Source organism: Marmota marmota, unplaced genomic scaffold (genome assembly GCF_001458135.2).
Source record: "Marmota marmota marmota unplaced genomic scaffold, marMar, whole genome shotgun sequence".
NCBI classification, from domain to species: Eukaryota; Metazoa; Chordata; class Mammalia; order Rodentia; family Sciuridae; genus Marmota; species Marmota marmota.
Window position 1 is genome coordinate 20,563,017 of NW_026000164.1, and position 12,970 is coordinate 20,575,986.

Here is a 12,970-nt window from a genome sequence, read left to right on the forward strand (position 1 = left end):
AAAGACCAACCCCAGAAAAGGGAAGAAAAGCAAACATTGAGAGAAAGAAATTTTCTGGGCTCCTGCCCCTCCAACTGGAAGCTTGGAGCAGTGGGGGGACAATGGCAATCAACAGAGAGAACTTCAAATCCAGAAGTTCTGACTGTCAGGCCAAATTAATAAGCATTGAAAAAAGAGTACTCCAGGGGCTGGGGTTGTAGCTCAGTGGTAGACCGCTAGCCTGGCATGTGTGAGGCACTGGGTTCAATCCTCAGCACCACATATAAATAAATAAAAATAAAGGTCCACTGGCAACTAAAAAATATATTAAAAAAAAAAAAGAGTATTCTACCTTGGACCTTTGGTCATTGAAACTCCAAAGCTCAGGGTCCCTGGTGTAATAAAACCTACCTGACCTTTGGGGCCCAGGGCAAGCCCTTGGGAAAGGCCACTCTCTCAGCAGAGAGGGGTCCCTGTGAAGGTGGAGGTGGCACCAAAGGGTCCTGCTCTAGCAGGTCTAACTCTCCATCTAAGGTTCGTTCTCCATCACCAGCAGATTCCTCTTCCTCCTCTGCGGCTGGATCCTCAGTCTTGAAAAGATCCCTTTCATTGTAGATATCCAGGCTATCCTGCTTAGTGAGGAGTTGCTGGAGGTTGGGGGAGGAAAGCACATTAAGATCTCACCCTGAGCACTGTTGTCTAAAGCCACCCTCTTCCTACAGCCTTCCAGACTTTAGGGAACATGGAATTGGACCCCAGCTCATGTAAGAAACCTTCTGTTTCTTATCTTGACCTTATAGCCTAAGTAGCCAACCCCAGGACAAGCAGCCCTCTGGCAACCATGTGGCTAGGAACAGAGCATAGATAATCCTAAAGTTATAGTTATTTAGCTTTCAGATAGCATTGATGCCTTTTTAAATTTTTTTGCCAGAACCTTCCTTCCAAATTATGATCTGTTTAAGTGAACATTCAATTAGTTTGCCTTATGTAAGCATACTCCAGCTGGCTGACTGAGGAAGAGGAGCACAGAAGATTGCTTCTAGGCAGAGGGAAGCAAGTTCTGAATTTCAAATTTTGTTATAGAAAGAGATTGGACAGAAATAGGCCAAAAAGTTAACAGTCACTGCCTCTTGTTGTTAAGTTGTGGGTGATTTTTCTTTCCTCCCTTTGTCACATTTTTATATGTGTTCCAAATTTCTACAATGAGTAAGCATTACTTTATAAAATAAAAAACAAAGATCAAAAAAATTCCACTGCATATAATGCAAACTGGATTGCTAAGCATGACTGTCTGGCTCTGTTATCTTTAGTTGGTGAACTCAGATAGGTCAGGCAGATATGTTCATGGGAACATGGCCAGGTCTCAGTGTAACTTATTCTGACTTTTTCAGGACTGTACACTATACCTAGAACCTTAACTAGTCATCTCTCGACTGTAAGTTTGTGGTTTCATGGGCAGACAAGAGTATGGCTGGCTCAAGAGTGAATCTTTCTGCTACCAAAAAATGCTAGTACCTAACCTCAGACATGAATTTGCTGGTAGCCCCTTTCAGGTTCCATATCCCCAGGACTCTACCCCAAATGATGTTCAGGATGCTTAGGAACTTCATTCATTGAGGTCCACATCAATGATCCTGAAGAACTCATGGCCATGATATGATATCACAGAGTTCCATCAAGGACAGCACAGGGGCCTGTCAGGGCTGAGTATAGAGGACAAAGTAGAGATTCTAAGGTTTTGGGTTGATGACAGGGCCCACCTGGAGCAGAAGCCAGGTAATTTACTTCCCTTTCCTACCATACCCAGAATGGTTTAGAATCTTGATTCTTGGCCACCCAATGTTGCAGTGCTACTATATGCTTTGGTCCATACCCTTCGAGAACCACGACGGCCTCGCAGCTTGGAGGGTGGTGGTGCCAGCTGAGATTCCCCCAGGTCAAGAGTGTAAGAGGGTGGGGAGGCAGCACGCATGCTCTTCACCACCTGGATACTGTCCTCGGCCAGTGGAGGCAGGCCCAATTCTGCCCGCTTCTTTATTTTGAGAGCCTGCAGATGCTCAAATCCACCAAGGGTAAACTAAAAGCGTAAAAACATGGAAAGGGGCAGAGAAGAGAGAGGAAGGGCGGGAAATCAGAGATAGTAAGGTCAGGGAAACATGGATTGAAAGAAAAAGTCAAAATCTCCAGTCTCTTCAGATTCCCTTCTAAATAAGGAAGTAGTAAAACAGCAAGGGGCAGACATGGTTCCCATTTCAGTCTAAGGAGCTCAGAGGTCAGGATAAAACTCTATTTACTGATCCAGGGTTGGAAACAGAAGTTATAAAGGGAATTCCTGGGAGCCTCCCCTGAAAAAACAGAAAATGATCTTGGTTTATTAAAAATTTCCCACTTGAGCTTACCTTTTCATAAATTATTTTAATTTACTTTTATTTGTTTTTGGAACCAGGGATAGAACCCAGGGGCACTTAACCACTGAGTCACATTCCCAGTCTTTTTTAGTTTTTGAGACAGGATCTCAGTAAGTTGTTTAGGGCCTAACTAAGTTGCTTGAGGCTGGCTTTGAACTTGTGATCTTCCTGCCACAGCCCCGAGAGTTGCTGGCATTACAGGTGTGTGCCACTAAACCTGGATTTTTTTTTTTTCAATCTTACTTTTTAAGAGGCTCATGAAGATGTTATGAGCCCACAGAATTAATTTCCTCTGCAATCAAATGACAGTTCCCCCTATGAGGTCTGCCTGAAGGGTATGTTGATCAGGCAGTCCTGTGGAATGGGAGCCAGAGATGAAGATTAGTTGAATATACTTGCAATCATATACTTACCAGAACTTCATTTTGTAAAAAAAAAAAAAAAATCCTTTGTTTATCTGGAGGGAGTGCAGGCACTAGTCCCAACATTTTATAGCTAAAGAAACTGAGACACAGAATTTCCCAAGGTTCCTTAGAATGAATAGAACTATTTCTCCTAATTTTCAGCCAGTATTCATTCCATGAAACATTAGCTCTATAAGGGGAAGGTGCCATTAATACTCCAGCTCATGGAGTGGCATCTCCCATTTGTCCAATAGAAACAGTAACCTGCTCTGATACAGAATATCTGATGTCTTTAGGATGGCTTTGTTACCACATCTTCTTAGCTATTGGCTAAGAGCTGGTCATTCTGCTGCCTAGCTCTAGCTTGTGGAATCAGACTAGAGGAAATTGAGGTTATGCATTGCTGATCTGATGAGATGGAATGGGAAGGATCGGCGACTCACCATAACCACTTTCCAGAGCAGAAGAAGGACCTTTTTAATGGGAAAGTGGGGGGCTAGGCCACTGCAGAACTTGGTAACCATGGAGAAGAGCAGAAGGGCAAAAGGTTCCTCATTATGCATGGAGAAGCCTGGGAGTGTAAAGAAAGACAAGTGAGAAAATGAGGACAAAGTAGCTGAAACCCTGCCCCTGTATCCCTGATTTTGAACCCACTAAGGAAAGTGCTTGCCTACTCTGAAGAATACCAGAGTCTTTGGTCCTGAGAACGAGTCTTAGTGAGACTCAGAGGGAAGGCCCTCAAGAGCAGAAAGGGAAGCTATAGAGGTAAAATGACTTGACTCCAAGAGCTTAGGGTGATGTTTTGTGGATAAATGCCAAACAGTCATTTTGGCATTTATGAGGATATTGCTTTCTGGCTGAAGGAATTGAGGTATTTCGTGGAACACATTTCACTTTCCCACATCAATAAATGTATTTAAAAAACCTCATGCAAGCCAGGTGAGGTGGCACATGCCTGTAATCCCAGCACCTCAGAAGGCTGAGGCAGGAGGATCAAAAGGTCAAAGCCAGACTCAACAATGGCGAGACACTAAGCAACTCAGTGAGACCCTGTCACTGAATAAAATACAAAATAGGGCTGGGTATGTGGCTCAGTGGTTGAGAGCCCCTGAGTTCAATCCCTGGTACAAACAAACAAACCTCATATGCCTTCACATCCTATCCCTGTTAGATGACCACTACATTTGAAAAGAGCTCAGTTTTCAAAGAGGTTCAACTCATTTTTTCATGTAGGATTCATGGAATGGGAAAGGGATAGCTATCCCCACTTCTAAGCATATAAAACAAGGCATGGAGAAGTTATGACTAGTCCTCGCTCATAGACACAGGGGAATGGACAATCAAGCCCAGTCCTTATGCTTGCCATGTAGTATCTATCCCAAAAGAAAGTATGTTCATTTTAAAAAGAAAAAGGAAAAATAAAAAGACTATGTTCCTGTCCTGGGCAGATGTTCTGCTCCCCTCCATCATTAGCACTCCATTCCAACCCTTTCTTGAGCGCAGCCACTTCTTACTCAATTCAGTGCGGAAGGTCTCCCGTGCTGTCCTCCACCCATAGGGGTCTGTCTCTCGCTCCAGGCGGATATTTTCCACCATTAGGTACATGACACTCAGCAGTACCCTGGTGTTACAGAAGAGTTACATGAGGTTTCCAAGACAGTTCTCAGCTTGTAGTCAGAGACCCCAGAGATGGGAGACCTCCCCAGTGGGAGTCCAACCCAAGAAGACTAGTTAAAGGGCAACTTCCTAGTGGTAGGATTTGGGGAAAGGGTAACCTGGTGCTAAACATGTCCCTGTCTCAAACTCACAGTCAGTCTTACTTACCGGAGCTCTGTGCTATCAGCAATGGAGACAGCTGGTTTCCGAATAGCACTGCTACAGGCCTGGCTGTTGCTGCCGGGGAGGAGGAAGACAACAGGAATCCATAAGGCCTACTTTCTTCCTAAGCTCCCACTTATCATGCACATAAACAAGAACATCTGTCATTCCCTGGCTATGCAGACACTAATGAAACTGGTCTAAAGTAAGCGAGTTCATAGTATTCCCTTGTCACCTCAGCAAACCTTCATCTGTGGTGAAGACAGGCAAGGTGGGTTCTGTGATATCATTCCTCTTATGATCCCCAATATGCCTTCCTTGCACTGTGCTGGACACAAAACAGATGCTAAGCAATACCTGATGAATAAGAAGTAGATTTTACCCCATCTAAACTGGTGGGTGACAGACATGAGACAAAATGAGGGGTGACTGTAGTAGCAGCAGATAAAGCCACTGCTAGAGCTATAAACTCTAGGAAGAATTGGGCACAATGACAAGAATTGGTCCTGTTCCTCTTGGGTCATATTCATGAAGGTAGAACAGCTTCCTTCATGAATTCCAGAATTTGGCTGAGATGAAAAAGTTCTTAGATAAAAAGGAAGCCCAACCAGGATAGGTTCCAGGATTGAAGCTATAGTTGGGGCAAAAGCTGGGGCTGAACACAACTTCAAGAATGGAGGACAGAATATTAGGAAATGGCCAGATGGAAAGGAACTTTCAGTGAACTTTGAGCTGAGTAGACCCAGCTCCTATAGGTGTCTCTACTAAGGAAATCATCATAGAACATGAGGTACCATCAAAGAAGAGGGTTATCTAGGCCAGCCCCTCCCCTAAGGTTTCTCACTCGATTTCCATGTGGAGTAGCTCCAGGAAGGCCGAGAAGGTCCCCATCTGATAGAGCAGGAAGCAGTTGTACCTGGACCAGTGTAGCACATCAACCTCTGAATCACATTCCCCAAAAGTGCCTAAAGGACCAGACAATTGCCATAGAGGTTGAGCAGGGACAGGTATCCCAGTTCTTTCCACCTTGCCCCATGGTCTTAAGGCTTTTCTCTAATACCCTGCCTAATAAATAGACTAACAAATGTAGGGCAGAACTTCAAAACCCTGAAGAATTTCATCAAATGAGTAAGGGGAGAGGTGAGGTAGTCTCCAGGGTTAGGTCCAAAGTACTCAACAAGGGAGTCTTAAGTTTGGGTTCCCCCAGTTGCAGATCCTGAGATAAGTAAGGACTGAAATTCAAGTAGTTTATTTGGGAATAATCAGTAGAGGAGTAGAGAAATGAGATAGAGAAGGCAGCCCAAAACACTCAACCCCAGAGTAAGCTCTGGAACTCTATAAAACAACTCAGAAGTATTCCATCCAAGAGGGGTGAGATAATCAGGCTTTTCATCTACTTACTACTGTCAGTCATTTTATGAGGTCTGCTGGACTCATGAAGCATATTAATTACCTACACTTCCTGGCTGCCTTGTGTGGGCTGCAGAGAATATCCTTAGGCAAAAATACTTCCATATTGGCCACTAGTCAGAGCATCAAACCCAAGAGATGGGGTGGCACCACCTTATTTGTTATAGTTTTTCCTTTACTCAATGTCCATCTTCTTTCTTCTCCATTTATTTTTTCTTTTACAATTTCCCAACTAGTTGGTTTGCTAACAATCCTTATATTTGATCTCAGGGCTTATTTTCACTACTCCAGGTAGGCTATCTATCTCCTTTTCCTTTCCAACACCTGGCTAACAGGTCTCTTCTGGGAAGAGTTCCCCAATTAATCTCAATTAGTTCTAATCGTCACCAAATTACTCACAGCATCCCTTCCTGTTGCTATGTTGGCTTGAATCTTCAAAATGCCAACAAGAAACCATGCAGAGTGTCCATGTGTGATCTGTGATATACCCTTGCCTTCCTTCAGTGTTGGGGCCTACAAACAACTGAAAGACATCTCTATGCTTAGCTGGTGGTACACTATCAGCTTTGACCACACTGACTCTCTTGGTAATCTTCACATATGCTTACAGTCCAAATTAGGAAAAAAGAATCCCATAAGAAATTCTGACATGCCTAATAAGGGCATATCCCAAGGGATCCAGAATAGTACCCGACACCGATTTATTTTCCTCATAAGTGTGGGTTATTCCTAGCCCATGGCAAGATGTGTCCTTAAGAGGCAAGCGGAACTTGCTTTCCTAGCACAGTTTGCCTCATTCCACTTCCCTCCTCAGCCTCTACTTGTCTCTAGAAATAGTTGGTACTCACCTTGGGCCAGATACAGAACAGCCCTGGCCACCTTCAGTCGCCGCTCCCTACTGACCACTTCCAGCCGGTCCAGAAGTCCCATCACATAGGTCTTTTGGGCATCTTCTTCCAACTCCAGCCATTCCTTCCCTTGCACTGGGAATAAAAGACCATATACATACAGTATTGGCTATTGCCAACCCTTCCCAGAAAGGCTCCTGATAGCACCTCTGATCTCAGCCCCTAACAATTCTTTTTTTTTTTTAATTTTTTTTTTTTTAGTTATACATGGACACAATGTTTTTATTTCATTTATTTATTTTTATGTGGTGCTGAGGATCAAACCCAGGGTCTCACACGTGAGAGGCGCATGCTCTACCACTGAGCCACAACCCCAGCCCCCCTAACAATTATTTTTTCCAAAAGTTTTCCTAATTAGTTATGTTTTGTAGTGCTGGGAAAACAAAAAACAAAAAACAAAAAACCCAGGGCCTCACACGTGCTAGGCAAGTGCTCTACCAATAAGCTATATCCCCAGCCCAAAGTTTTTCTTATTTAGCTAAGAAAGAAAAAGGAACAGGAAAAGGACCCAAAATGTTCTGTGCTGAACCCATTCTGTAGCCTCATCGTCAAAATTTTCTCAGTCTTACACATACACAGAGCCTATTCTGTCCTATTTTTCTGCCTTTCTCAAGGAGTTCCTGCTATCTCCATCCATACCTAACTCCTAATCACCCTTAAAGGCCCGATACAAGATGACCTCTTTTACACTAATGCTCCAGTCAAAGACTCTGCTCCTAAGATATTTTATTTTTCTATGACATTTAGTATTTTTCTCTTGGACTCAACTAGTTTTGTATACATCTTCCCATTGCTATAAACCATAACCTCTTTGTAGAAGTGGAAAATTTATCTTCTCCCGGATTCCTGCATCTAATATAACACATACTCACCACACATTTGTTGAATTGAAAATTGAATTGCCTTTTACCAAGTAAGAAAATAGAGATCTGAAGATACCATAGTGTGGGCACAAAAAATTGCTATTGAGAGTGGGGCAGAGTTAGAGGCAGAGGTTAAACATTAATGTCAAAGACTAAGATAGGCATGAGGTTCCATCAGGCAAAAGGGCACTAGTCCAGCCTTGCCTTACCACCCCTCTGTTCTCTTGGACCCTTATACCAGGGAAAGAAGCCCAGCTCAAGATTCTCTTGCTTCTACCCCATTACCTCTTTATTTGAGATATAGAGAATCCTGTATCCCACGTACAAGAGTATATGGTCATGGGGGAGGAAGCTGAAGAGTTATATTTTGCTACAGCCTTTTAATAGATCAGACTGGGATATCATGGAGGGAAAAAATCATGTCTCTATGAGTATGGGTCTGGGATCACCTTGAGTCTTGAAGTCTTCTTCAAAGCATCTCCTGTTAGTGGTGAATTCCAGGTTCTCAGTGTAGCTATACAATTCTGTAGCAGGAAAGACAGAACAGGGTCACATTTGGGAGACCCTAAAGAAAGGGACTGAGGCCAGGTGCAGTGGTGCATGCCTATAATCCCAGTAACTGGGAAGGCTGAGGTAGGAGGATCGCAAGTTTGAAGCCAGCTTCAGCAACTCAGAAAGGTCTTAAGCAACTTAGTGAGACCCTTTCCCAAATTAAAAAAAAGGAGGGGGGCTGGGGATGTGGTCCAGTGGTTAAGCATTCCTGGGTCCAATCCCCAGTACCTGCCCCCCCCCAAAAAAAAAGCGTGGGAGGGCAAGGTGGAGAGGGTGGCATGAAAGAGCTAAACTTCCAACACATTCCTGTGTCCAATTCAATTCAGAGCCAGCTTCCTCCCTTTCAGAGCAGTTAAAAATAGCCACTTGTGTCCCTGGGTGATTAAACCATCAAACCTGTCCTCCTCCTGCCAGCTGGCTGCTGCAGTAGAGAAGGCAGCCTTCGACATTTGGTGAGGACCAGGAGGAGGGTTGGAGCACAGAAGGTTTAAAGTCATCCCTCCTGTTTCTTAGGGCCATCACCCATTCTATTTTGTCAACCCAGAATGGAACTATCCTATCTCTACAGAAGAGAAAGGCAATACAACTCCTGAAATTTAGTGGAAAGATCCTTGTGTTGTTCAGGAAGCCAGCACAAGGACTGAAAAAATACCTGCTGATTGCTCTTCAGGGTTGGAGCCAGTTCACTCTCTCCCTGATGTGTTTCCTTGAAAGGTATAAAAGTTTAGATTTCTGTCCATAGCCACCTGGGCAGCAAACCATGTAGAAAGCAGTTATGGTTGCCAAAGGGCTGATTATGCTCAGGAAAACCTAATTTAACTAACAGTAGTCTCTAATATAAAATGCAGAAAGCTTGAGAATAAAAATGTTCATTCCTATAAATACACAAATTCTAGAACATTCTACCTGTACCCTTGTCTTATAGAAGATAAAGAACTGAGTTTTTAAAAATCAATAGGTGATTAACAAGAGTTCCTTAAAATCTCTATTCCCCACTCCCCTGTCAGAGATAATTACAAAAAAGAGAAATTCCTTTATATTTCAGTCAGCTGTCTAATGAGAAACACCTTGTCAGAGCTTCTGAGTCCCAAGTTCCAGAATCTGGGAGTGACCAGAAGCAAATCTCATCTCTGAATCTTAAATAGTTTAGTCATTAGTGGAGAATGTGGATATTATATATCTTATATATTTTTTGAACCAGGGTCTCACTAAGTTGCTCAGGCTGGTCTTGAACCTCTGGGCTCAAATGGTCCCCCTGCCTCAGCTTTCCAAGTAGTTGGGACTACAGGCATATGTAGGCAGGCAAAGATTTCACTGTGACTTAATTTTTTTCTTTCTTTCTTTTTTCTTTCTTTTTTTTTTTTTGCAGTGCTGGGGATTGAATTTACACAAGTTCTCTACCATTGAGCTACACCCCAACACTATTTTTTTTATGAGTAGAGCACTACAAGCCCAGTCAGAAATGTGAACAAGGCTTGTCCATGGCCATACCACCCTGAATATGCCCAATCTCATTTGATCTTGGAAGCTAAGAAGAATTGGACTTGGTTAGTACTTGAATAGGAGAAAAATAAGCAAAAGCTCTTAGGTACTGGGCTTTGATTTTTAAAGTTCTTATTTTTTAAGTTTTAGATCTCAAGATTTCATATGCAGATAAGTAAAAACACATTTAAGACACCTGTGTATCTTCTACCCAGATTAAACAAATGTTAACATTTGCTATATTTGCTTCAGACTGCTCCCCAGTCTTTTATTCCCTTCTCTAGAAGTAATCACTATAATAAAATTGGTGTGTATCCTTCACATGTATACTTTAAAAAAAATTTTTTTTAGATGTTGATAGACCTTCATTTTATTTATTTATATGCGGTGCTGAGAACTGAACCAGTGCTCACACATGCCAGGTAAGTGCACTGCTGCTGAGCCCCAGCCCCAGCCCCTCACATCTCCACTTTTATACTTTTACTACACATGTGTATATCTGTAAACATCATATGATATTGTTTTGTTTGAAAAGATTTTATCTAGTGGCACACACCTATAATCCCAGTAACTCAAGAGGTTGAGGCAGGAGGATAGTAAGTTTGAGTCCAGCCTAGGCAATTTCATGAGACCCTGACTCAAAATAAAAAATAAAAAAGGTTGGGGATGGAGCTCAGTGGTAGAGTACCCCTGAGTTCAAACCCAAGTACAAAAATGTTTTTATCTAAAACAGTATCATATTGTATAAATTGTGCTGTCACTGCTTTCCACCAACTTTTGTTTTTAGCATTTATTGATATAGAAGCATGTTGATACAGATCAACTATATTAATGGCTACAGTGTAGACTGCTGCCCATGCTGAACTAAAGTCACTTGTGTGAATTTGGGGTGATGCAAAATACCACACAGACACAGAATACCTTTTATAAGCTTCAGGACGGCTTTCCCTGGCTCCCGGCCTCAGGCTCCCCAAAAAGGGGGGCAAGAGAAGATCACGAGAGGCTGATGAGAGAGAGAGAGCAGTTCGGAAGTGGGCTTTTATTTGAGAGGAAGCTGTTTCTTAGGACATTCTATCCAAAGAAGGCAGAAGGGGTAGGATTACAAAGGAACAGGTGAGGGTAACTTAACCCCATGAGGTAACGCCTACTCCTAAGCAGAGGTAAAACCCAAGTTATTGTGGGGTGCAATAATTGTTCAGTATCTCTTGCTCAGGACTTAAGGGTATTTATTTCCAGAGCAGCTCCTGACAAGTAGACTATAACACTGATATACTATAGTTTATCCATTCCCCTACTGATGGGTATTTTAGATTGATTTAAAATTTTCAGAATTATAAACAAGACTGTAATAAACATCTTTGTACATTTTCTTGTGCCCAAGTGTAAGGTTCTTTAGAATATATATCTAATAGAATTACTGGGTCATAATAGATTTTATATTTTCAATTTTATTAGATATGATTTGTATGCAGCTGTAAACAACACATTATATTGTTCTGTTTGAAAATATTTTATCTAAGTAAGCATGGTGGTACATGCCTATAATCCCATTGATTCAGAAGGCTGGGGCAGGAAGATAGTAAGTTCAAGTCCAACTGCCTTCCAACTTTATATTTAGCTTCCCTATACTGCTATACATAGCAGTGCAGAAAAATGCTCATTTCTTTGCATCCTCACCAATCTTAGGCTTTTAAGTTTTGCAATATGAATACTGTGAAGTTATATCTCATTATTTTGCCTTTCCCCATTTACTAATGAAGCTGAACATCTTTTCATATGTTTGTTTATTTTTGTGGTGCTGGGGACTGATTGCATGCTAGGAAAACACTCAACCACTGAATTACACCCCAGATACTCATATAATTACTGACCATTTAGTTTTCTCTTCTATGAATTCATATTCATATTCTTTGTTCACTTCTCTACTGGGTTGTTCATCACTTCTTTGGCCATCCCTCTCTCTCTAATATACATACATACATATAAACATACATATTCTGGATTTGAATCCATTGTTCATTATTAAGCTTAGCTCTCTATTTCTCTGTCACTCATGACAAAATTTATTCCCTGTGCTTATTCACAGAAACTTCTTTTAAAATGTTTGTCTTTTTACTCTGAAAAAGTATGTTTCAAAGTCTCACTTCCATGTAACAGAATATTTAACTTCTGTACCATCTCCACTGAAGCTCGTTTATTAATAACTAATATTCATAACATGTGTAACACTGAGGCCCTTAATGTGAGGTCACGTTTACCCTAAGCTAAAAATCCAGACAGAGAAGCAGCCCAAAGTGAAAGAAGAATGGGATCACTTAACTCCAACTCACAAACATTCAAAGGCAGAGCTCTGCTGTGATGGCTGCAGGTGACATGTCTAGTCTTGCTCAGCTGGCCAGTTGTCTAGAATTTTCTTTAGACATTGCTGAGATTTTCATGAGGGGCAGGTATTAATGGAAGGGAGAAAGATGGAGGTTAGAGAAGCTTAAGAGAAAGAGAGATTAAGGGATAAAGAGAGGGTAGCAGAAAGAATGGGCATGCAAAGACATGAAGAGAAAGAAGTTGATGGGAAGAAGGTGAAGAAAAATCTGATTTGAAAATGTACCAAAACAAATAAATAAGGGTGAGCAGAAAGAACACTATAGCCAAAGAGAATTCACAAAAGACAATATGAAAACAAACACAGAGATAATTACCACTAGAGAATGGAGAGGAAAAGCAACGTGGAGAAGAGCCTTTGTTCAACAGCCACTTGCTGAGACCAGAGAAGCTGCCAGAGATCACAGGCACTTTCCTCTCCTCCTGGTTATTGTTCCACTTCCTAGTGACCCATATATTTCATACCTGACAACTCTGCTGCATGCCCATCTGCATCTCCATATTCAAACTCCAGAGTGGGGCAGTCCACAGAACCCTGTAATGGAAAATTTTTTTCTGGTAACTAAGGTAACTTGGGGAAAGGATTTGCAAAGGGAAATTTATACCTTCATTTCACCTTCTTCCCCTGTTGGAGGCCAAGGTTAGATCAGGGAATCAATTACAAAGTCCCATTTGGCCCTTTCACCCGAGAAGTTCATTTTTCTAAGCTAAAACTTGAGGCTTAGTATAAAAAGAGATGAGGGTTCCTATATAAAAATCAGAAAGTG

At 41.9% G+C, this 12,970-nt stretch overlaps 1 protein-coding gene across 1 annotated transcript in view; it reads right to left on the minus strand.

Annotated features, from left to right (window-relative positions):
* Positions 1-12,759, minus strand: part of Strip2 (striatin interacting protein 2) — a 41,691-nt gene extending 28,932 nt beyond the window's left edge. The window contains exons 1-9 of the mRNA XM_015493909.2: positions 12,669-12,759; positions 8,240-8,314; positions 6,868-7,002; positions 5,454-5,574; positions 4,616-4,684; positions 4,306-4,412; positions 3,235-3,362; positions 1,853-2,056; positions 391-626 (exon numbers count right to left, since the gene is read on the minus strand). Coding sequence (XP_015349395.2) covers positions 391-626; positions 1,853-2,056; positions 3,235-3,362; positions 4,306-4,412; positions 4,616-4,684; positions 5,454-5,574; positions 6,868-6,949 — 947 coding nt within the window. The 5' untranslated portion in view covers positions 6,950-7,002; positions 8,240-8,314; positions 12,669-12,759. The remainder of the gene's footprint in view (positions 1-390; positions 627-1,852; positions 2,057-3,234; positions 3,363-4,305; positions 4,413-4,615; positions 4,685-5,453; positions 5,575-6,867; positions 7,003-8,239; positions 8,315-12,668) is intronic.
* Positions 12,760-12,970: the final 211 nt, after the last annotated feature.